This window comes from Typopeltis vanoorti, chromosome 14 (assembly GCF_054136105.1).
Source record: "Typopeltis vanoorti isolate ZY-2024b chromosome 14, IOZ_Tvanoo_1.0, whole genome shotgun sequence".
Taxonomy (NCBI): domain Eukaryota; kingdom Metazoa; phylum Arthropoda; class Arachnida; order Uropygi; family Thelyphonidae; genus Typopeltis; species Typopeltis vanoorti.
Window position 1 is genome coordinate 25,658,089 of NC_143562.1, and position 25,517 is coordinate 25,683,605.

Below are 25,517 nucleotides of genomic sequence, written 5' to 3' on the forward strand. Positions count from 1 at the left end.
CCATAATGCATAACAGCATATGTGTCTGAAAGGGAAGTGTGCTTTGCACTGTGGAATACTGAAGCAGTTGATGTGAAGAAGAGCTTCTATATACAAGTAGCCTGGTCTTGAAGATATTTCACATGCAAAGTTAAACAAGTACATAATTTCTTGGCAAGTATAATCTACAGGTTTTGCTGAGTATAAAACAAAACTTGATTTAATCATTATTTATTTCAAAAATTGCAATTTTCATGAAATAATAATTTCATGATTATTTTCTGCAAGCTGTTAATTCTCAACTGACCAATTCATGATGGAGCAATACAACAGACCTGGTGACAGCAAGCAGTGACAGATCCACCATGAAACTTATGAAACTTTTTTGGGCCTGGCATTTTAGCAGCTCCACCAAGATTTTTGCTTTCTTTACATTTTATACAAAATATGTATAAAAGTTATATTATTACATGCACATGATGTTAATAGGCATATTAATGCAAAAACTTGTTTGATTTCAGTAAATTTTCGTGTTACATTGTATCGTATTATACGTGATTATTTGTTCTGTGAAAAAATGGTGGAGAATATTTGTGAAATTACAAACAAAAATAATCGTTATTTATGATATCTAATCTTCCAACTTTTGTATTAAATTTTTAATATATAAATTATAAAAACGAGGGTGTGTTGAAAAGTTGTGATAATTGCCATAAAGGAATTGATATGTCTTCTTATATATCCTAAAAGAAAATGAACCAATTATTACAATTTAATGAAATATGGGGGTTAAAGGGTTTTAAGATATGTTCTTTCTTGTGGTTATGTCAGTTGCTTTAATATCATTTTTGTTCTAGGTGTTTATCCTAGAACTCCCTCACTTCTCATAACTTTATTTTTACATTATTTTTGGTGCCTTTAATAATATCTCAATGAAAATAACCAAGCAGAAGTCAAAGTCAAATTTTTAAAATCAGCAAGTTGAGTTATAAAAGTGTCAAAATGTTTCCCATGTTTATGATAAAAACTGAAGATTTATCAGACAAAAATTTACCTAAAGAAGAAAAAATATATTCAAAATAGAGAGAAAAAAGAACAAAACATTACATTACTGTAGTGATGTTAACTACAGACTTAACTTCAGCTTCCAGTAAATATAATACCTTTGACAAAACTACAGAAAATTGATTTTGATAAATACTGCAACCTACACTGCACTGACCTGTTGATATTAGCAAAGAATTTGTTTTAGCAGCTCCACCAAGATTTTTTGCTTTATTTGCATTTTATACAAAATATGTATAAAATGTATATACATACAAAACATGTATTTATTGACAGAAGTTTAATGAAGAAAAGTTCATTTTAACAAAATCTTAATAATATTTATTTGGAGTCATATAAAAAACAAAGCAGATATTTTGAGAAATATTTTAAAAAAAATGGACAAATTATTATTAGATCTAGACTTATTCAAATTGTTTAGTGTGTAAGATGTTTTCAAGTGCATCTCTACTGTTAACAAATAATAGATCATCCAGCTATATATGCCATTCTTTTCTAATACAAATTTTTCTGTTTCAGAGACAAAAAGTGAAGATGAGTCACCAAAGTCTCTGTTCAGGTAATCTATAATACATTTTTTAAATCCTGAAAAAATCCATTTTAAATATCAGGTTTTTTTTAACTTTACAAGAACCCTTTTCTTATATTTTAAAAATTTTTCAGCTTGCCATACAGGATAGTGTTTGCAGTTGCTACCCAGGATTCTGTGCTTCTTTATGATACCCAGCAGGCAGTACCTTTTGGTTATGTCAGCAACATTCATTATACCCATTTAAGTGATATAGCTTGGTGAGTCTATTTCAGTTTAAGCATAATTTTCAGCTTATAAAGAGATTTTCAATACAGTAAAACCCCGAAGTTACGTGGTAGGTGGGACCAACAAAAAGCATGTAAGTCGAATTCGCATAACTCGGGGTATAATTTTGCATGTAATTTATATATACAAACATACAAAATATTAGTTAATTGGGACCAAAGGTTTACAAAAACACCTATATTTTTTAAGAAATATAATCATAATTGTAGTTTTTCGTACATAAAAAAAAGAAAGTTATTTTGATGTCGATGGTTTCATAAAATCTAATAGATTCGTCTGACGGTATAATGTCTTTTCTTGTCACGCAAAATTTCTTCATAGCAAGCAAATGATTTTTTTATTCCTTGCCTTATGGCTACAATTCATTCCTCGTTAGAATCTATGTCATCCAAAATCTGTAAAACTTTCTTAATTAAGCTGAGACCTTCTGTTAATTTTGCAATTGTCATGTGCTTTTTTGGTAGAACTGGATATGAGGTTTCGTCTCTTCAGTAGCGCTTTGCTCACGCATCTCTATGAGCTCGTCGATTGTAAGCTCCTTGTTATGTGAGTCTAACAGCTCGCTGACATCTTCACTGTTGACTTCTAAATCTAATTGCCTTGTAAGGTTGACAACTTCTTCTATTGCCTCAGCAATTTGATCAGTTTCTGGCAACATTTCTGTTTCACATTTAAAAAAAGGATGGACAAAGTTTTTTCCAGACACCATTCAAGGTTTTTTGGGAAATTTCACCCCAAGAATCTCCGATAATCCTTACAGCATCTAAAACATTAAACTGTTTCCAAAACTCTTTAACAGACAGTTTCTCATTTTGCCTCATAGCTTCATTCAGACTTGCAAACGAACGGCATGTGTAGTACGCTTTGAATGTTTTGATAACTCCTTGGTCCATCGTTTGAAGTAAGCTGGTATTTGGAGGCAAGAAAACAACTTTTACGTGTGGATCAAAATCAATTAAAGTTGCAGGAGGGTGACCAGGTGCATTATCAATAATGAGCATAACTTTAAACAAAATTTTTTTTGAACTGGCAATAACGTTCAACTTCCGGTATGAAGTGGTGACCAAACCAGTCTTCAAAAATAGAAGCTGTCACCCAAGCTTTAGAATTTGACTTCCAAATCACTGGCAAGCCAGCTTTAGATTTATTTTTTAGAGCTCTTGGATTTTCGGAGCGATAAATTAAGAGAGGTTTTAACTTGCAATCACCAGCTGCATTTCCACTTACTGTCAACCGGTCTTTGTAAGCCTTAAAGCCAGGAAACGTTTTTTTCTTCATGTGCAATGAAAGTTCTCTTAGGCATCTTTTTCCGGAACAAGCCAGTCTCGTCTGCATTAAATATAGTTTGACTGCTATAGCTACCTTCCTCGATGATAGCCTTAAGTGTCTCAGGAAAAGAAGACGTAGCCTCTGTATCAGTGCTTGCTGCCTCTCCACAATGCTGTTGCCAGTTACAGCGATTTTTAAATTGGTTGAACCAACCATTACTGGCCACGAAATTTTCTTCTTTGGTTGCTTCTACGTCTAGTCTCTCAAAAATCAGCTTGGCTTGACTACATATTGTCGTTTGATCAACTGGACAATTTTTTCCTCTCACTTGATTATCACACCATAATTTAAGCATTGTTTCCATCTCACCAATAATCCCATGACGTTTACGAATTATGCTTGAATTCAATGATTGGCCATTTTTCACAGCAGCGAGAATGCTTTCTTTATCTTTTATGATTGTTCTTACTGTGGATTCCTGTATTTCGAACTTCTTTGCTAGCTCACAAATTTTTATTCTGCCTTCAAAATCCTTAACAATGTTGAGTTTTGTTTCCAAAGTCAATGTTTTTCTTTTCTTGCTAGCTGTAGAAGAATCGGACTTGCTTCTTTTGGACGACATTATTATTTTTTATGTGATAAAATTTTTATCAAGAACATAACAAACAATTGCAAGGTTTGTAGACTATAAAAATCCTGTATGAATGGATACCGCGTTAAACATGTCAGTGCTTATTCACAGCATGTGCGACACTGGCGAATTCGGCCGGTGCTGGAAAGATACGACTAGTGGTGAAACGGGACAGGAAAAACCATGTAACTCCGGATTCATGTAAGTCGGGGTATTCCTGTACATAACTTTATATATCCTAGTTTCTAAACTAGGATATGTAGATTCCCTGGGTTATACAAGTTATTGTTTAAGAGACTACAATTTGGGACAGTAGGCTTGCTTATTTCTTTGTTGTTGTGGTAAACAGAACTATAATAAACACTTTTTTTCTTTGGTCACCATTTCATTACTAAACATGTTCTTGTTCATTTGTGAGGTGTAGCCAGCAAGGTCTTATTGACTTTATATGCATGTTGAACTAAATATTTACTTAGTTGCCTGTGATTCACAGGCAGTATACAACTGTATTCTAGTTTCTTCTTTTAAATAATTTTCTTTATACATGTAAAGAACATTTCCACAACATACATTCTTGATGTTTTGTGGAAATTGTTCTAAGAATAATTGTATTTGAAATCCACTTGTTCAATGGGACTAGATGAAACCAATTTGCCACCAAAATAAAGAAAGACAGTGTAACAGAGCTGTCATGTAGTACCTAAGTGAAAAACATTACTAGTTCTGAATGCTGGTTAGAATTCTGTTTGAAACAGGAAAGACCAAAGTTACTAAGGGAAATGAAACAGTACAGAATAGATATTTTAAGAATAAGTGAACTAAGATGGACAGGCTTTGGAAAAGTGAGAATTATAAATGAATATTAAATATTTTATTCAAGATCTGATGAACCACTTGAAAGAGGAGTGAACAGACAAGTAAAAGCTTGATTAATTGGAAGCCTGTAAGTGATTAAATAATAATGGCTAGTTTTCATAACAAATTAACCATTATACTGATTTATGCACCAATGCAATTCAGTCATATGCAAAAATCAATCTTCAAGAAAAGGTATTTTATGAAAATTACAGAAATATATAAAACAAGTACTGAATATGATTATCATCATCAAATTCCTGCCATGTACCCACACGGGGTGTATAGGATATGATAGTACTACATGAAAAAAATTATATCATTACTAACTTCCTATCTACAATTTTCCTCCAAATCAGTCTGTTACTTGTCAAGACTCCAACATTATCAGATCTTATATTTCTATCGTCTAAAGCACTTTGTACTGTATCAATCCACCTATATCTTGGTCTTCCTCCGGGTCGTTTTGTTGCCAACCTGGCAGAGAACACTTGTTTTGCTAATCTTTCCTCGCCCATTCTGTTTAGGTGACCATACCACCTGAGATTAGCTCTGCTAACGCATTCCTGGATGCAGACAATGTCAAGTTCTTTCCTAATATGAATATGATTATGGTATGATTATTCTTATTGTGATATGAATACCAAAACTGGCAAAAGAAGTAATAAAGAAAAAAGAAAGCAGTAGGTAATGAGGCATGTGATCAGAAAAATGAGAATGATTTACTGGTTTTTGTGAAATGAATAATTTTGTAATGGGAAGAAACTTATTTAAACATAAAGAATAAGATAATTCTAATTAAATATAAATATACTGTAATTATATATTATATAATGTAAATATAATGTAATTATTTATTATATAAATATAACGATTCTAAAATGAATAAAATGAAACAGAATATGGGAAGAAGGAAACATCCCAAACAGCAATAGTCATAAACATATTCAAAAAAGGAAACAGAAAGGGTTGCAGAACTACAGAGGAATATCCTTATTAAATACATGCTATAAAATATATCTAGATATAACTAAAAGTAAATTAACACCATGGGCTGAGGAAATTATTGGAGAAGAACAATGTGGCTTTAGGAAAGGAAGATCCTGCACAGATCCCACATTTACACTCAATCAGCCACATATAATTAACGTGCATGAGACACTGGTTTCATAACCATAGTCGCTTCAGTCATAATATAACAGCAACTTAAGTTTCTTTCTGAGAGTCAGAGAGAGTTGTTTTGAATTTTAAAACTGTTAAATGTTAGTCAGCTAATAATTCATAGCTAACTAAACTGGTAACTGTTACAGAACTTGCTAATTGCAATAATATGATCCAGTTTATAGTTCATTAAAAAGTATGATGGAATCTTAAATATAACATGATTTTCAGTGATTTTATATTGTGTGTACATATATGCGTTTCTAAAACAGTCTTAAGTTTTTCTATTTGTAATTTATCATATTATCCTGTCGCAGATAGCTTGTTAATTTTTTGAGCCTGTGTATTTGTATATGCACTATCTTTATGAAACTGGACTGCAGGTAATTGACAAGGATAGGGATTCGGAGAATAATAGTAGACAGGGAGTTGAAATCCAGAGAAAGCATATTGCAGAGGTGGTGAAAGTAGTTTTTCGGTTACCTTGTTGTTGGAGATGATCCAGAGGTGAGTGAAAAGGTCTGTAGAAAAATTCCTTATGAAGATAGTTGATTAAGAGACAGGTTGATTAAGGAAACGGGTGTTCAGTTTTCACAGAATCTCCAGCTGACATTATTTCCATAACTCAGTGAAATAATAACTAACATGTTAATCACTTTAAGAACTTTTGAAGACCTATCACCTTGGTCATTGTTCACAATTGATAGAAACCTCTATAGCTGATTTGGTATCAACAGTGCCCTTTGGTTGGAAAGACTAACTTGGGTTGTTTGAGTCCAGTCTAAGATATAAAGAACCTTTACAAGGGCTTTACAACTGAAGTTGAGTTAGCTGGTTTCATACAGAGATGGTAGGGTTTTTCCTTCTAGAAACTCAGGTTTCTAATCCTTCAAAACAGGCACACTGGCCTCTTAGTAGTTGCTTTGCCCATAAATCCAAACAGCAACCTGATATGTATAGAAATATTTTTAACTTCTCAAAATATGCAACATGGAAGAATCTTGCAGCACAAGCCTATTCTTTTACATAAACACACAGGTTTCATTGTTTTGAACATGAAATAGACACTTATTCCCTAAATGTTGTGTTCATTAGAAACCTTCAACATGTTTAAGTTATATCATACCTATGCAAAAAAAGTAAAGCATTGTATCTTATTATCAGCACTGCTTATTTAGCACTTCCTTCACTGCTCACAACCAGAATAAATTGCTGATTTTTGTGGATCACAGAGAAATAATATCGTATTTTCGACTATTTTCTTTGTTTCACATCACTGTTAGAGGATGTCTTAACAAATCATATGTAACCTACATGTGATTTTTTCATTCTTCAAATAAGATCATGTAATGTGCCTGTTTTGTTAATTGCTTGAAGATCATCCCATCATTCTGCAAATAAGTGGACAGTGGACTTTTAACCACCTGTCTGACTATATGGATGAAATATATATATAGCAGCCACTTTATGTTTTATATCCTTGTAAATACACATCATGGCCAGTAGGGTGATTAAATAGAGTGATCTATTGTTGAATCACCTGTGGCTTCACAGACTGTATGTTAGTGTAGACTTTCAAATTTAGGAGCTACTTTAAATAACTTATTAAAATGCCATCCAATTAATATTTTGTCATTTCTTTAGGTCTCGAGATGGAAGGATTTTAATAGTGTCTTCAACAGATGGTTACTGCTCTTTCATTATATTTAGTGAAGGAGAAATAGGAAACTTCTATCAAGCTTCTGAAACTGTACAGCAGACTATACCCGTGGAACAAAAGTAAAAAAAAAAAAATTCATTAATTATTTTAAAAAATAACCTTTTTCTCTTTTTGAGAAGGTCTACCTATTCACTTTATAAACATGGTTTATTTTTAAGTATTTTTGTTTGTAGAAGACCATTCTAGAATTTGAAACTAAAGGAAACAACTAAGTGAATTATATTAAGTGTTCTTGCTGTCATCATCATCATCATCAAATTCCTGACATGTACCCTCAAGGGGTGTACAGGATATGATAGTACTACATGAAAAATTTACACCATTACAACTTCCTATCTACAATTTTCCTCCAAATCAGTCTATTACTTGTCAAGACACTAGTATTATCATTATCAGATCTTATATTTCTGTCGTCTAAGGCACATTGTACCGTATCAATCCACCTATATCTTGGTCTTCCTCTGGGTCGTTTTCCTGCCAACCTGGAAGAGAACACTTGTTTTGCTAATCTTTCCTCGCCCATTCTATTTAAGTGACCATACCATCTGAAATTAGCTCTGCTAACGCATTCCTGGATGCCGACAATGTCAAGTTCTTTCCTAATATCCTCGTTTTTAATATGATATTGCCATTGATGCCATCTGTTCACGCCTCTAATCTTTCTCAGGACTCTCATATCTGCGGTCTCTAGCCTTTGGTCAAGTGTTTTACTTCTGACCCAGCTCTCAGATCCATAAGTTAAAACTGGTTTGAACACTGTCTTGTATACAGCTAATTTAGTGTTCGGACTAATTTCTCTCTTATTCCATATGAATTTATTCAATTGACTTGATACCATACCAGCTTTGTTGATTCTGTTGTCTATTTCCTTATTTAATTTACCATCTTCACTAAAAATCGTGCCTAAGTAGCTGAAATGTTTTACTTGTTCCACAGGTTCCCCATTCACAACACAGTTGACATTTTCAACGATTCTACCTATTTTCATTGTCTTTGTCTTTTTATTGCTGACCTTCATACCATATCTATTACAACAGTTATTCAATTTAGTCAGGGAATCTTACAAACTTGTAGTGGATTTATTTAGAAGTATAACATCGTCCGCATAAAGCAAAGAGCTGACATTAACATCTGCAATTCTGATATCATGTTTAATACCACTTTCCTTCATAATGTGATCCGTATAGATAATGAATAACAGAGGGGATAATGTATGTCCTTGTCTCACACCAGATTTAACATTAAACCATCTTCCTGTACATCCTTCAATTCTAACTGCCGACTTACAACTCAAATAAAGACTACGTATTGCTTGATATAATGCCCCATTGACACCATATAACTGTAGCATATTGAATAGCTTCTCTCTTGGCACCTTGTCATATGCCTTTACCAGATCGACAAAACTTAAATACAGATCTTTGTTATATTCCCATGCTTTCTCGACTATTTGTCGTAAAGTGATGATCTGATCCTGACACCCTCTATTTGCCCTGAATCAAGCTTTTCTTCCACAATTCTTCTACCGTTTCTCAAGTATACTTGCATAGATCTTGCCAGGAACACTCATTAGGGAAATACCTCTGTAATTCTCACATTCAGTACAGCCGCTCTTGGCTTGCAGACCACGCTCTGGATACTTGCCACAGAATAAGATGGAAGAAAGCCACAGTAATACACCGCAGCAAGTTCAAATATGAAAGACTATTCATGGAATCAGCCTCAGCCCTTAGGAACATGCCAAACCTCAACAAATTTGGATGCATGAGACTGCCCCAAATTTGGGAAACATTTATCAGAAGAACTTCAGCCCAAAGGCCAAGAACTACAAATATAGCCTGCCAGGGGCACCATCAGGACTTTAGGAAAACGTTAGCTTCCTAGCTTCGGTTCTCATTTGCTGTTATGTAGTACTTGTGTGCACTTGTCTTTGTAATAAGTTCCCAAGAAGATGGCAACGTGAGGTTTGCCGAAATATCAGAAAGTATATATTAAAGTTTATTTAATTTATATTTCTGGTGTACGCTGTCAATTCCTTAATTATTAGTTATCATCTTACCACCTTCTTGATATTTATTTTCTATGTTTTTACCAAAGTCTTCCCATGACTTTTGTTTAGCTAGTTTTACATAGTGTTTAGTTTTCTTACATTTGTCTCTGTATTCTCTAAGAGCACAAGTTGACTTATTTGCCAGGAACTTTTGATATGATTCCTTCTTTTCCTTCACTGCCTCTTTAACTTCCTGTGTCCACCATGGAGTCCTGATTTTTCTATCCTTGCAGACAACCTCACCACATGCCTCTCTGGCAGAATCAATCTATGTTTTCTTCAGAGCTTGCCACTGAATATCCAAGGTTTGGTTCCTGTTCTCAAACTCTTTCATTTTTGCTTCAATAATCTTTGTATTTTAGTGTACAGTTCACATCTCAGAGCTGCTCAACTTTTATTCGCTTTAAAACTTTCTTACATGTTATTCTTTTCAATATGAAATTCAATTTTATCCTGCTCAAGACTAAATAGTGATCACTTCCAATTTCAAATCCTCTGTACACTCTGTGTCCTGCACCAGGGAGAAAACATCACTATCAACAATACCATAGTCAATGAGACTTTTCTTATTCCTTGCCTCTTCTCTCCATGTGAATTTGTGCACATTTTTATGTTGGAACATGGTGTTAATAATAACCAGTCCATGTCCTGAGCAGAAATCCAACAGGTATTTGCCATTATTATTAGCTTTGCTCTTTTCTCCAAAGTTTCCCAAAATATTTTTGTATGTCTGACAGTCACTTCCTACTCTGCTATTTAGATCCCCTACAAGGACCGTTTCCTTTTTCATTGTATCAGTTGCTTTCTCTAAAGCATCAAAAAATTCCTCCACTTCTACCTGAGTAGAACCTTTTGTGGGACCATAAACACAAATACGTCTCATTGTCCAGTTCCCCCATTCTCATATTTGCCCACATCACTTTACTTGAGACAGCCTGCCATTCAAGAAGATTAGCCTCATATTTTGTGTTGAATACTATGGCTACTCCTTCTTTTTCTTGATTGTCATTGCCTGAATATGACATTTTGTATTTATTGCTCAGAAAGATCTCACCAGTTTTTGTCTTTTTTGTTTCAGTCACCCCTTTTAATGTCGATCTGGTACTTATCTACTTCCTCAGCTAGCTCCATTTCTTTGCCATTCAGGCTTCTTATGTTGATAGTACTGATCTTTAACTCTGGTGATGTTGAGTTGGGGTGTGTTTTCAGAATTGTTCTTGTTGTGTTCTTGTTGTTAAATTGATTAAAAATTGATAGAAAATATCATTGTTATTTCTTTATGTACTCTTAAGAGATGTACTGGATACTATGACAATATTGCATAATTGAGTTGACATTATTACTAGCTTTCTATCAACACTTTTCTTCCAAATTTGTCAAGTCTTTGGTATTTTGTCATGTTGGTTTTCCTCTGGATGTTTTGCCCCATGTTTGAATCACACATAGACATCAGTTTTGCCAACTTTTCCTATATCATTCTGTTTAAGTGACTTAATATAGAATGATGTTGAGTTCCTTTCTAATATCTTCATTTTTAATGATTTCTCTTCACCTCAGAACTTTGTTAACTGTGGTCTTTAATTAACTGTTTTATTTCTAATCCAATTTTCAGATCCATAATTTAAAATTAATTTGAACATTGTCTTATATACTGTGAAGGTGAGTTGGCTGGTTTCATATGGAGGTGGAAGAGGCACCCCTCCCCCCAAGAATCTCAGCCTTGGATAATTTTCTATTTTCACTAAAAATTATGCCTACAATACTTGAATGTTTTTACTTTTTCTGGGTTCTGTTGAGAATGCAGTTGTTTTCTACATTCTTTCATATTTTCGTCATAGTTTGGATCTTTTTTGTTATTGATTTTAATAACAAAAACTTATAGGGATCACATAATAATAGTAATAGTTTGTAATATTGGATAGTTTTCTAGAGTGAATATTAATACAGGATTTTTCAGTACATTGTTATAGAGAATGGAATGTAGTTCATTCTAAAGACTTGTAGCTGGTTTTTTTAGAAATATAGTGTTATAGGCATAAACTAAAGTGCTGCATGTAAAAGCTTCAGTTTTGATATCAGATTAATGCCACTTTACTCTATGTGATCGATATAAATGAACTTTATCACATGCCTTTTTCAAATTGACAAAACACATCATTGTTATATTTCACATGATTTCTTGACTGTTGCTTAATGTAAAAATCTGGGCCAAATAATCCCTATTTGGCTTGACCTCAGCTTGTTCTGTTCCAAGTTTCTCTTCCTCAGTCTTATTTATTAGAGAAATTTCTCTAGTTTTACTCATTTGTCTGGAATATGACCTTCTGACCAGGGCCTTTTAGATTATGGAAGTGTAGCCACTAAAAACTTTAATATCTCAGTATTTGAACTTTACTGGTCCAATATCATCTAAAGTATGTTTTCATATTTCTGACAACTTTTTTTCTATCTCCATTACCAAAATGACATGACTGCATGATTGCTCACACTGCTCACATGACTGGAATGCAGTCATGTGAGCAATCAATTTCATTACATATCTCATTTAACAGGTGGTTTTCAAAGTAATCTCCAGACATCCAGTTTTTGTCACCTTTATATCATCTCTAATTCCCTTTACAGTCTCTTTTTCCATTTCTAAGATTTTTCAACCCTCCAGGACATTTTTACATCTTTCATGATATTCTATATCCTTACTGAAGTCTTCCCATAAGTTCTGTTTCACTACTTTTATACATAGCTTATACTATTTTTCTTTGTATTCTCTCAGGACACTTGCTGATTTATTTGCCAGGAACTATTTTTCTTCAGTATGCTTTCTTTGGGCTGCCTCTAATATCCACCATAGGTTTAATTTTTCCATCTTGCAGACAACTTCACTGCTTGCCTCCTTGACTGAGTCATTGTTTTCTTCAGATTTTACCATTGAATCTTTAAGGGTTGGTTCTTGTTTCCAAACTGTAATTTTTTTTTTTCTACAATAATATTTGAATCTACGGTTTGCCCGAAAGCTGTTTGCTCAAGGGATATCTGTAAAGGAGCACCATGATTAAAGCATTAATATTTTTTATGCATAGTTTCAGCTTGATGGATATAGACTATGGGGAGCAGCTAGCATGCAAGAGGAGCTAAAGAGAATTTATAGAGCAACTAAGTGACAACTGCTTTAAGCAGCACATTATGCAAAGTATTCACGGTATGGGAATGTTTATAAAAAGTAATATCTGAGTAATTGAATTAAGAAGTATGCCTCCAGTTGATGAAAGTGATCATACAGTTTTAATTTGGTTAGTGGTAAATCCTGCAGGAATTTTGTTTGAAAGGAGGTTATATGTAGAACTGGAAGATGATTATAATAAACTGAGAAGTCCACTTGCATCTGTGCCTTGTTGAGAAGCTACATGGAGAGGAATCAGCAGTGAATGGGAATGGTCAAGGGATAGCTGAAAGAAGCTATAATGACTGAAGCTAGGAGAGTTAACATGTCTGTGGAAATAAAACAGGCCAGGAGAGCACCACAATGAGGAAGGCAAAATCAGATTATGAAAATAATTTAGTGAATAATCCTTTGGATTATTCACTAAATGAAAGGAAAAATGACCAGGGAGGAATAATTTTAGGAATGCAGATAGTAGGAAGGCATCAAATGTACAGGAAATAAGTTATTAAGATTACTTTGGTAAAGGATATTCTAGACACTCATTAGTTTTTCTGGAAGCCAAGGTAGAACTAGATGAAAAGATAGAGGTAGATAAGTATGGTATTAAAGATATATTGCAAGAGCCTAATGCTGACACAGCAGTGGGATTCGTGGAATATTAGCATAGCTGCTAAAGGAATGTGCAGTAGAATTAGCAGTGCTCCTAACTTGGGTTGTTTGAATCTCAACATTTGCTGAGATTCATACATTTTGTATAATTTCCATTACACAAAGGTGGAGTTAGAACTGATGCAACCAATTATAGACCAATCAGTGTCTCTAAAGTATCAGGGAAGTATGTCTGAAACTGCATCCAGAGATGTTTGCTTTAGCAATCTGCTTGTATTACAGTGACAGCAAAACTGGATAAAGGGAATGGATATGCAATATAGGCTTGTGACATGAATAGGAGAATGGCTGTTCTTCTATTCATGGAGTGGTGTATGGAAGAACTTTAGTTGTTTGGACCACTGCTGTTTAACGTGTATGTTAATGGCATTGAAATGGTTTAGAAAGGAACATCCAATTATATGCCAGTGATACAAAGTTGGATCAGATAAGTTACATATCTGATACAGAATTCTTGCACACTGATTCTATGAGCAAAGGTTAAAGAGCATCAGTTTCATGTTACTAAATCGTTTGCATTTTGGACTGAGGTTGTTGAAGACTGAATATTATATTAATGGGAATTATATTCCACATATATCAGACATATTTATTCAAACATGATTATTCATGTTTGAATGAAATATAATTTCTCCCAACTTGCCTTCACACTTTTCTGAATAACTTGATAAGATTAGCTGTTACTTTTGTATTAGCTAATGTCTTTTATTATAATTTTGAAAATGTAAATTGAAATAATTAATTTGATTTGGCTTATTTAGCATTAATGTTGCCATCATATATCTGCAGTTAGACAGGGATGAATGAAAAACTTCACATAGTCCTCTTAGCAATTGTTAGTACAGCAAACATAAAAAAAAAAAATTGTGGACATCAGAAATATAGATGCAGTATGTTTGGAACTGTGAAATATATAGTAAAAATAATAATAATAATAATTAGACATTTAAATAATAGCAACTGAAGATAGCATTAGTTATGTTTCATAATTTAATATTTATTTCACATGTAAAGAATAGTAGTTTATATTATACAATCATTGCAAAACCTGAGTAAATTAAATTTGAGCAGATGAAATTCAAAATGTATATACTGAGTAACCATTTAATTAGATGCACCTAGTTTTTATTCTTGGATTATATTTTCAAAGTAGTTTAAAATGATGTGGAATTTCAAAAGAAAATAAATTAAAACAGTATTCTTAGTTTGCAATGTTTTTTTGGTAATTTTTTTTTTTTTTAATTTCATTTCAGGAATAGTCCTACCTCCCAATCTGCATATAGTTTAAAGCATGTTGAAACACAAAATAAAGATATCACCAAAGCATTAAAATCACCAAAAGTTAACAAATTGAATGTGAAACGTGAATCTCAGATAAAGGATGGTAAACAAAGAGGTACCCGTACTCACATAAAAGATGCTAATCATATAAATGCATCTCATATAAAGGATGCAAAACCAACAGACACATCTTATATAAAGGATGCAGAACCAACAGACACATCTTGTATAAAGGATGCAGAACCAACAGACACATCTTGTATAAAGGATGCAGAACCAACAGACACATCTTGTATAAAGGATGCAGAACCAACAGACACATCTTGTATAATGGATTCTGAACCAACAGACACATCTTGTATAAAGGATGCAGAACCAACAGACACATCTTGTATAATGGATTCTGAACCAACAGACACATCTTGTATAAAGGATTCTGAACCAACAGACACATCTTGTATAAAGGATTCTGAACCAACAGACACATCATGTATAATGGATGCTGAACCAACAGATGTATCTTACATAAAGGATGTTGAACCAAGAGATGCACCTAATGTTAAGGATCCTGATGAATCAGCTGTGATTACTACTGATCCTCATCAGCAAAGCAGTTGTACAAATGATGAAATACAAATTTCTTCCAGTAATGAACATGTCAAAGTTGATTGTCAAAAATTTGTTGAAAAGGATAAAAAAAAGCAGGACAAGTCCATGGATTGGGAACTAGTTTTGGAACCATCACATGATGAAACAATTTCTAATAAGTCTGGAAATGATGAAGTTGCTCCAACTAGCAATATCACACTTGAGAAGAAAGTGTCATCACCATCCTTTCGCATACCTGAGAGAAAACAAGGAAGGAGAGTACAATTTGTCACACTCTCAACAGGGAAAAAATGAGTATACAGTTTGGTATTCTAAATTCCTGACTGAGTTTCATGTTCAGACACCATCATGTAAAATCAAGGAGGCATTATGCAGCAAGTTTTCTGGATGTTTTTTTTTGACAACAGATGTATTATATATAAACTTTACGAGTACTGTTTTTCTGTATATATTTACTTATTCTGCCTCATATATAAACAGAGTGGCACTGTTTTAAAATTATGCTTGTTTTGCATCATTTATAAGGTAAGTTAATATAATACATAACAGAATTCACTTAAAGAAAATATTTGAAAGTTCATCAAAGGAGAATGGCATGTAAATATCATGATACATAGAAGCATAAGGAAAACCTTTTTTGCTTCCAGTTTTCAGCCAGTTTACTAAAAATTAAATGGTGAGGAAAACACCTCATTCAGAAAGTAGATTCTGAAAAACATGATCATAGTTTTTCTGAAATAGTACATACATAAATTGTGAAATGTGTAATATGGTTACCCATTTTTCCATGTTAAACTTGAAGTTTAATATGGAAATGTACATAGCTTTGGTGATTAATCAATGTGACTTTTTTATTATTGAATATTTATATTTCATAATTTTTGTTAGTGCTGTATGCATATTAGTTTGTATAACTGAAATGTATTTAATAATTTAAATATTAAATATTGTTTCACGTGTTTGTAATTTATTATAATGCAATTCATAAAAAATAAACTTATGATTATTCTTGTTTCAATGAAATATAATTTCCCCCAACTTGCCTTTGCACGAGAGGGTTACACTGGTGTTACTACAGTATTAGAAGGGGGATATGCAGGTACTGAAAGTTTGAGAAATGCTGCTCACATGATGGTAACATTATTCTAATAAAGATTATGGTTTATGATCACACTTAATCTTTTCAAAATACTATACCATATCATACTTATTTTTAAAGATAAGGCAGTAACACAATTACTTATTTTCCTTAAAAATTGAATAATTTAATTGTCAATTAAAAACAAAGTATCATATTTTAAAAAAAAATTGTGAATGACATTGGTGGGGGGAGCAGGAATTATCCTTATATTACATATTTCACACAAATGCAAAAATAATCTTACACAAAAGAGCTGTTAAATAATAAATGAAAAGGCAAGAAGATTTGCATGTACTGACAACAATATCCTGAGAGTAATTCTTTTAGATTAGCTTATACGTTGGTTACACATGACTTTAAATTTTTCAGGAAATGGCAACTATAATATTAATTAAAAAAACTTTAATCAATACCTTCCAGTATTTTGGCAATGTTACATTGCCATCTTCTGGGAACATAAAACGATGATATGTGCACGCAGCATATGAGCAAATGAGGCTGAAGAAGGCAACTGGTGTCGGTCCTAGAGTCCTAAAGGTGACCCCCTAGTGGGATAAATTGGGTTGTCTTGCTGTTGGACTCATGTTCTAAGGATTTGATACACTCCAAAACTTCCTAATACACTTAAACAATCATCACTCCAAAATCCAGTTCACCTTGGAAAAAGAAAACAACAACAGTCTCCCTTTTCTAGACACTGATTACACACGATTACACACAAGCCTGATGGATCCCTGGCTTTCTCTGTTTACAGAAAACCAACCCATACAGATAGATACATTCACCAGCAATCCCCCACACACAACAATATGCGATTATAAAAACCCTATATAACAGGCTAAATTAATCTGTTCAGACAACAATGCCCTAACTACTGAACTTGAAAATATTAAAACCAGTTAACCACAACTCCCCCCCCCCCCCCCCGCCTTCTTAACAGAGATTACACTAAATCTATCACCATTCCATATATCCGGGACATGTCTGAAAAGCTCACAAAAATCTTAAAAAAATATGACCTACTTCTTACAGACCACATAAGAAATTGGCATCCCTTATCCCCTCCACCAAAAAAGACTGGCCACTTCCACTAGACCTACCTGCAGTATACCAGGTCTCTTGCAGCTGTAAACTGTCCTACTATGCCAAACAGGCAGGACAGCTAATATCAGGATATCTGAACACAAAGACTACATCTGGTTTCACCAATACAGCCACTCAAGATTTGTGGACCATGCAGTAGATACCCACCACAGAATACAGTGGAAGAAAGCCACTTGACTACACTGTAGCAAATATAAATATGAAAGATTGTTCCTGTAATCAGCCTCAGCTCTAAAAAAAACTTCCAAATCTCAACAAATTGGGTGCATGAGACTGCCTCAAATTTGGGAAGCTTGCATCCTTAGAACATCAGCCCAACAGCCAAGACAACCCAATTTAGCTCACTGGTGTGTGTGTGGGGGGGGGGGGGGTAGCCTCATTTGCTTGTTGTTAGTGCCTGTGTGCACATATCATAGTTTTATGTTCCCAGATGATTTTTATTTATTCTTATGGCAGAAGGAATACAGAACAGCCACAGTTCAATGTCCAGTCTGCAAAGCCAATCCAAGGCCTCATCCATCACCTTGTGGATGTCCTGTAGGCCACCACCGTGAAATTGGTGCCTTGGGCAGTCGTTTGCAATGCGAGTAATCGTCTCAGCCACAGGGGAACAATCACAATAAGGTGGTCTAACAGCCTCCATTTATGTAATAGGTAGCCACATCTGCCCTGGTTAGTTCTGATCCTGTTGATAATGACTGGATCTTCTACCAGGAAGCCATTTGTTGGAAGATTGATGGACCAGTATTCTCTCCATATATCAGATGTTGATGGCAGGCAGCTGAAGAGAGTTTGTCCATGGACCAGAAAGGCTTTCTAGATTTTAGGCGAAGATTAGGTGGATTTATGAGAGTCTGCTGCAGGGGAAGGAGTGGGTTGCTCATTGCTTTATTAAATTTTTTAATCGAGGCTTGTCTTCTCCATATGTTTGGAGCAATGTTAGATAGGACAGCCAGCAGGAGAGAGGGGTGTTTCTCACTGTCCCACTAATTGTGTGCATGCTAGAGTTTAGCTGGGTGTCTATAATGTTAGTGTGTGCACTTCTTTCCCAGACAGGGGCACAATATTTTGCTGCAGAGAAATCGAGGGTTAGTGCAAACGACCTTAGGACTTCTGCACCACAACCCAAGGTTGTTCCAGCAAGCCTGGAAATGATATTGTTTCTTGTTTTAATTTTGTTGGACAGGTTGGTGATGTGCCTTTTATAGGTTAAGCTTCTGTCCAGGCTCACTTCAAGGTATTTTGGGTTGAGGCTCGTGTTCTACCATTTTTCCACAGAAAGAAAGGTTATATAGGTGTTGATTCACCTCTGCATTGTTCTGGTGAAATACCATGGACACAGTTTTTGTATGGATTTGGCTTCAAGTACCACTGCTTGAAGTACTCTTCCAGGATGTTCAGGTCTGTGTTCAAGGTTGGCAAAGGAAGTAGATTGATGTAGGATAGCTAGGTCATCAGTATACATATACTTGCTTGAGCTGGTATGTGGTAAGATGTTAAAGAGTAAAGGGGATAGCACAGAGCCCTGTGGGAGACCATTGTGAAGGAATCTGGGCCTGCTCTTTTTTCTGCCAATATGGACCCGGATCTTTCTGTTGGAGAGAATGGATTCAAAAAGCTGGAAAGTTTTTTGCACCTTATATTTCCTAGCTTTAGGATGAGGCCCTTGAGCCAGACATAAGCTGACGTCAGGTCAATGAAAGTGGCTCCGGATTTAAGTTTCTTCTGGAAGCCTGCTTCAATCTGTGTTGTCAGGGCCAGGACCTGGTCACAGCAACTACTTCCTGGCCTGAAGCCAGTTTGCTCAATCAGGAGTGCTCTTTTAATGAGTGGTGAAATTCTTTTAAGGAGAATTCTTTCAAAGAGCTTAAAGGTCGAGCAAAGCAAGGAGATAGGTTGTAGATTTTTGACATCATTCACAGAAGATGGCAATGTAACATTCCCAAAATATTGGAATGTACTGATGAAAGTTTTTGAATTAATATTTCAGTATACATTGTTAATATCCTGAGAGAGAGAGAGAGAGAGAGATTAAAGTAATTTGTGCTCAAAAGTAATTCTGCTGCATCCTTCACTCATGCTGAAATTGCTTGAATTTCAGTAAAATTCAAGATACAATGACAAATGTATTTTGATTTTTGGGTAAAGTGGTAGCTTGATATTTTTCCTTTGAAATTGTAATTAAAAAAAATGATGAGGGGATTTCAGTACAGTACACGAAGATGTATGATGTTTTTGGTGGAGATAAAATGTGGAGGGAGGATCTCCATTTAAAATAGGTTGGAATTAGGTGTTTAAAGAGCAAAGTTAATTAGCATTTGTCTGAGTTGAGAAGGATATGAAATGTGTATTGAGAGAGAGTAAATTTTAAAAAAAATTTTTTTTTTTGTAAAAATAACAATTACATAATATAAATATTAGATTAGGGATGCTTAAGGGTCAAAGCTGTATAACTGAAAGGAGACCTCCACATAGCCTTTCAAGAAATGCGGGGAACTGACCAGGAATTCTGACCTAATGTCCAATCCTCACCTTCTTGTGGTGCACCCAGTTAGGTATCTTCCTGGATACTGAACGAACGAGGAATGGGCTGGCAATTTGGGAATTTAGCCACCCAAATTCTATTCTTATTGTTTTAAACCAATATAGAAAATGATGGTACAACATGACAAAATTTCATGCTGGCTGGGGTGTCGTCCGGTTAAACAAGGCCCCCGTTGTTTTCACCAGGGAACCAGGGCAAACAGCAAAAAGTCAGCTACTGGAACAAATCCTAAAACGCACCCTAACTCAATATCACCAGAATTGAAGATCGGTACTATCAACATAAGAAGCCTGAATGGCAAAGAAATGGAGCTAGCTGAGGAATTAGATAAGTACCAGATTGACATAATAGGGGTGACTGAAACAAAAAAGACCAAAACTGGTGAGATCTTTCTGAGCAATAAATACAAAATGTTATATTCAGGCAATGAGAATCAAGGAAAGGAAGGAGTAGCCATAGCATTCAACAATAAATACGAGGCTAATCTTCTTGAATGGCAGGCAGTCTCAAGTAGAGTGATGTGGGCAAATTTCAGAATGTGGAATTGGACAATGAGACTTATTTGTGCCTATGGTCCCACAGAAGGTTCTACTAAGGTAGAAGTGGAGGAATTTTTTGAGGCGCTAGAGAAAGCTACTGACACAATGAAAAAGGAAAAGTTGGTCCTTGTTGGGGATCTAAATAGCAGAGTAGGAAGTGATTGTCAGACACAAAAATGTTTTGGAAAAATTAGGAGAAAAGAGCAAAAGCGAAGCAAAATAATGGCAAATATACCTGTTGGATTTCTGCTCAGGACATGGACTGGTTATTACTAACACCATGTTCCAACATAAAAATGTGCACAAATTCACATGGAGAGAAGAGACAAGGAATAAGAAAAGTCTCATTGACTATATTATTGTTGATAGTGATGTTTTCTCCCTGGTGCAGGACACCAGAGTGTATAGAGGATTTGAAATTGGAAGTAATCACTATTTAGTCTTCAGCAGGATAAAATTGAATTTCATATTGAAAAGAATGACATGTAAGAAAGTTTTAAAGCAAATAAAAGTTGAGCAGCTCTCAGATGTGAACTGTAGACTAAAATACACAAAGATTATTGAAGCCAAAATGGAAGAGTTTGAGAACAGGAACCAAACCTTGGAGTTTCAGTGGCAAGCCTGCCAGAGAGGCATGTGGTGAGGTTGTCTGCAAGGATAAAAAAATCAGAACTCCCTGGCAGACACAGGAAGTTAAAGAGGCAGTGAAGGAAAAGAAGAAAGCATATCAAAGTTACTGGCAAATAACTCAGCTTGTTCTCTTAGAGAATACAGAGACAAATGTAAGAAAGCTAAACACTGCATAAAACTAGCTAAACAAAAGTCATGGGAGGACTTTGGCAAGAACATAGAAAATAAATACCAAGAAGGTGGTAAGATATTCTGGAGGTTGTTGAAGAAGCTTAGAAATGGAGGAAAGAGTGCTGTAAAAGGAGTTAGAGATGATAAAGGTGACATGAAAATAGGAGAAAAAGATATCCTTGAAATATGGAGAAATTACTTCGAAAAATTGCTAAATGAAACACTCCAAGTATACAGTCAGGAATACATATTCATACTTGAATTAGAAAACGCCATCAAAGGCTTGAAATGTGGAAAGGCAGCAGGAGTTGATGATATTCGACTGGAAATGCTGAAGTATGGTGGTATAAAAGTCTTACAGCGGCTGTACTACATAGTTCAGAAAGCCTGGACAGAGGGACGAATTCCTGATGATTGGAGTAGAGCTCTAATAGTACCCATATATAAGAAGGGAAATAAAATTGAATGTGAGAATTACAAAGGTATATCCCTACTGAGTGTTCCAGGCAAGATTTATGCCAGTATACTTAGAAACAGTTGAGAAGAATTGTGGAAGAACAAGCTGGATTCAGGCTAAATAAAGGCTGTCAGGATCAGATCTTCACTTTATGAGAAATAGATTTAAGTTTTGTCGATCTGGAAAAGGCATATGACAAGGTGCCAAGAGAGAAGCTATTCAATATGCTACAGTCATACGGTGTCGATGGGGCATTATATCAAGCAATACGTAGTCTTTTTTTGAGTTGTAAGTTAGCAGTTAGAATTGAAGGAAGTACAGGAAGATGATTTAATGTTAAATCATTGTGAGACAAGGATGTGCATTATCCCCTTTGTTATTCATTATCTATATGGAACACATTATGAAGGAAAGTGGTATTAAACATGATATCAGAATTGGAGATGTTAATGTCAGCTCTTTGTTTTTTATACGGACGATGTTATACTTCTAAATAAATACGCTACAAGTCTGCAAGATTCCCTGACTAAATTGAATAGCTGTTGTAATAGATATGGTATGAAGGTCAGCATTAAAAAGACAAAGACAATGAAAATAGGTAGAATCGTTGAGAATGTCAACTGTGTTTTGAATGGAGAACCTGTGGAGCAAGTAAAACATTTCAGCTACTTAGGCACGATTTTTAGTGAAGATGGTAAATTAAATATGGAAATAGACAACAGAATCAACAAAGCTGGTAATGGTAGGCAGTCAATTGAATAAATTCATGTGGAATAAGAGAGAAATTAGAACACTAAATTAGCTGTATACAAGACAGTGTTCAAACCAGTTTTAACTTATGGATCTGAGAGTTGGATCAGAAGTAAAACACTTGACCATAGACTAAAGACTGCAGATATGAGAGTCCTGAGAAAGATTAGAGGCGTGAACAGATGGCATCAATGGCAGTATCATATTAAAAATTAGGATATTAGGAAATAACTTGATATTGTCAGCATCCAGGAATGCGTTAGCAGAGCTAATCTCAGGTGGTATGGTCACTTAAACAGAATGGGCGAGGAAAGATTAGCAAAACAGGTGTTCTCTGCCAGGTTGGCAGCAAAACGACCCAGAGGAAGACCAAGATGTTGGTGGATTGATACGGTACAAAGTGTCTTAGACGATAGAAATATAAGATCTGATAATGTTGGAGTCTTGACAAGTAACAGACTGATTTGGAGGAAAATTGTAGATAGGAAGTTAGTAATGATGTAAATTTTTCATGTAGTACTATCATATCCTGTACACCCCTTGAGGGTACATGTCAAGAATTTGATGATGATATATTAGATTTAATGTTATCAGGACCATTAACTTGATAAGAGGTTATCAATATTATCAATATATTATTTTTCTTAAATGCAAATCCCACGATGCAGGGTTATTATAGACCCTATTAGTTTATTAGTAGTATGAGTTGGCTTAGATAATTCAGAAATCCTACTCTAGAGAGCAAGCATGAACTTTTTCAAGCCACTTCAGGCCCTAATAATTAGATTTCTGATTAGTAGGGCCTCAAACTGGGTAGATTCATCTATCACCTGAACATTTACACTTAGTCAACAATGGTTAGTTGATTGGTAGAGCCTCTGCTACTACTAATGGCTCACGCAAAAAGTTAAGCAACTTTGAGTGCGGTAGTAGTTGGAAGGGACTTATCATCCGATGCTGTTGGCACACTCTCCCTCGATGAGTCTTTGGACTCCCTGGAGGTGTCACATAATAATAATTTACAAGCATCCATACCTGTGGTGAGATTTAAATCCACAAACTATGGGTTGAAGACCAGATGCACTATTTATTTGGCCAACCGGAATGGTAAATAATTGGGGATAGCGATTCTTCTCTTCTTATTGTGCTATCTTCTATCGAAGGTCAGCGACCATCTTGGCGAACAAACTGCACTCTTGTGCTAATCTGAGCAGTTGTGCACTGCTCTTTCCTGTCCACGTCTTGATGTTGTCAAACCATGACATGATATTCTTTTTCTTCCTCTAGTTCCTTTGCCATCAATTCTTCCTACCAAAATAGTTTGTAGAAGTTGGTATTTGCTGTTTCTCATGATGTGTCCAAGATATGTTTTTCGTTTCTTGATTATTTGTACAAGATGTTTAGCTTTGCCAATGGATTTTAAGACATCTTCATTGGTAATTTTTTCTGTCCATGATATCTTTAGCATTCTTCTGTATAGCCACATCTCAAAGGCTTCGATTTTCTTGATGGTTGTCGCCTTCAATGTCCATGTTTCGACTCCATAGAGCAGAATAGACCACACGTAACATTTCAGCATTCGGCATCTGACTTCCATGTTTAGGTCTTTATTGCAGAATAGTGTTCTCATTTTCATGAAGGACTGCCGTGCAACTTCAATCCTTGTCTTTATATCTATTTCTGGATCCCACCGTTCATTAAGCCAGCAACCAAGATATTTATATCTTGACACTTGATCAATATTTTTCCCATTGAGTGTCAATTTCATTGATGAGGCTGGATGTTTGCTGATGATCATGTATTTTGTCTTGTTGATGTTTATATTTATTCCCATTCTTTGGCTTTCTATGTATACTCTGTCAACGAGTTTTTGGAGATCTATAATGTTATCTGCAATTAGCACGGTGTCATCTGCATATCGTAGGTTGTTAACAATCTTTCCATTTATTGTGATTCCCTCTGGACATTCTTCCAATGCTTTTTTAAAGATTACCTCTGCATATATGTTGAACAGGAGTGGCGAGAGCACACATCCTTGTCTCACTCCTCTTTTGATGTTAATATCACTGGTGGTAATGTTGTCTAATTGAACGGTAGCTGACTGATTCCAATACAGATTTGTTATTAGTCTTATGTCTTGTTCATCTAGCCTTATTTGTTGAAGGATTTCTATTAAGTTGGTGTGTCTGACTTTGTCGAATGCTTTTTCAAAATCTATGAAACACATAAAGACAGATTTCTGTTTTTCTATGCATTTTTGTATCAATATTTGGGTACAGAAAAGGGCCTCTCTAGTACCAAAACCATTCCGAAAGCCGAATTGTGTTTCACTTAGAGTTTCTTCACTTTTTCTATAAATGCGATTCTGAATTACTTTCAAAAATATTTTTAATGTTTGGCTCATTAGACTAATAAGTCTGAAGTCACCACAGGAATTCGCTTTGGGTTTCTTTGGGATAGTGATAAATGTAGATTTGAGCCAATCTGATGGAAATTCATCACTTTCATATATTTTATTAAATAGTTTTTCAAGAAGTTTGATGTTATCTGGTTCTATTAATTTTAAAAATTCTGTTTGCACACCATCTGGTCCACTGGCTTTTCCTGTTTTACTTGTTTGTATAGCATTCTCTATTTCGCATTTCATGATTGCTGGTCCTTGAATGTTATCTTTTATATTTATAGGCTTCTGTCTAGTATCATTGAAAAGTTCTTACATATTTTATCCAAATCTGTGCTTTATTCTCTTCTTCTAGAACTATTTTTCCATTTTTGTCTCTTAGAGACACTATTTGCTTTTTCCTCAGTTTTCCGGAAATTTCGTTGATTTTCTTATACAGATTGAAATTATCATGTTGTTTCTGAAGTAGTTCAATTTCAGTACATAAATTTTTCATCCAATTTTCCTTGGCTT

At 34.8% G+C, this 25,517-nt stretch overlaps 1 protein-coding gene across 1 annotated transcript in view; it reads left to right on the forward strand.

The window, feature by feature from the left end:
• Caf1-105 (chromatin assembly factor 1, p105 subunit) overlaps positions 1 to 16,278 on the forward strand; it is an 88,465-nt gene extending 72,187 nt beyond the window's left edge. Inside the window, exons 10-13 of the mRNA XM_090403880.1 lie at positions 1,564 to 1,603; positions 1,708 to 1,833; positions 7,422 to 7,556; positions 14,630 to 16,278. Of these exons, the coding sequence (XP_090260006.1) occupies positions 1,564 to 1,603; positions 1,708 to 1,833; positions 7,422 to 7,556; positions 14,630 to 15,560 (1,232 nt within the window). The 3' untranslated portion in view covers positions 15,561 to 16,278. The remainder of the gene's footprint in view (positions 1 to 1,563; positions 1,604 to 1,707; positions 1,834 to 7,421; positions 7,557 to 14,629) is intronic.
• Positions 16,279 to 25,517: the final 9,239 nt, after the last annotated feature.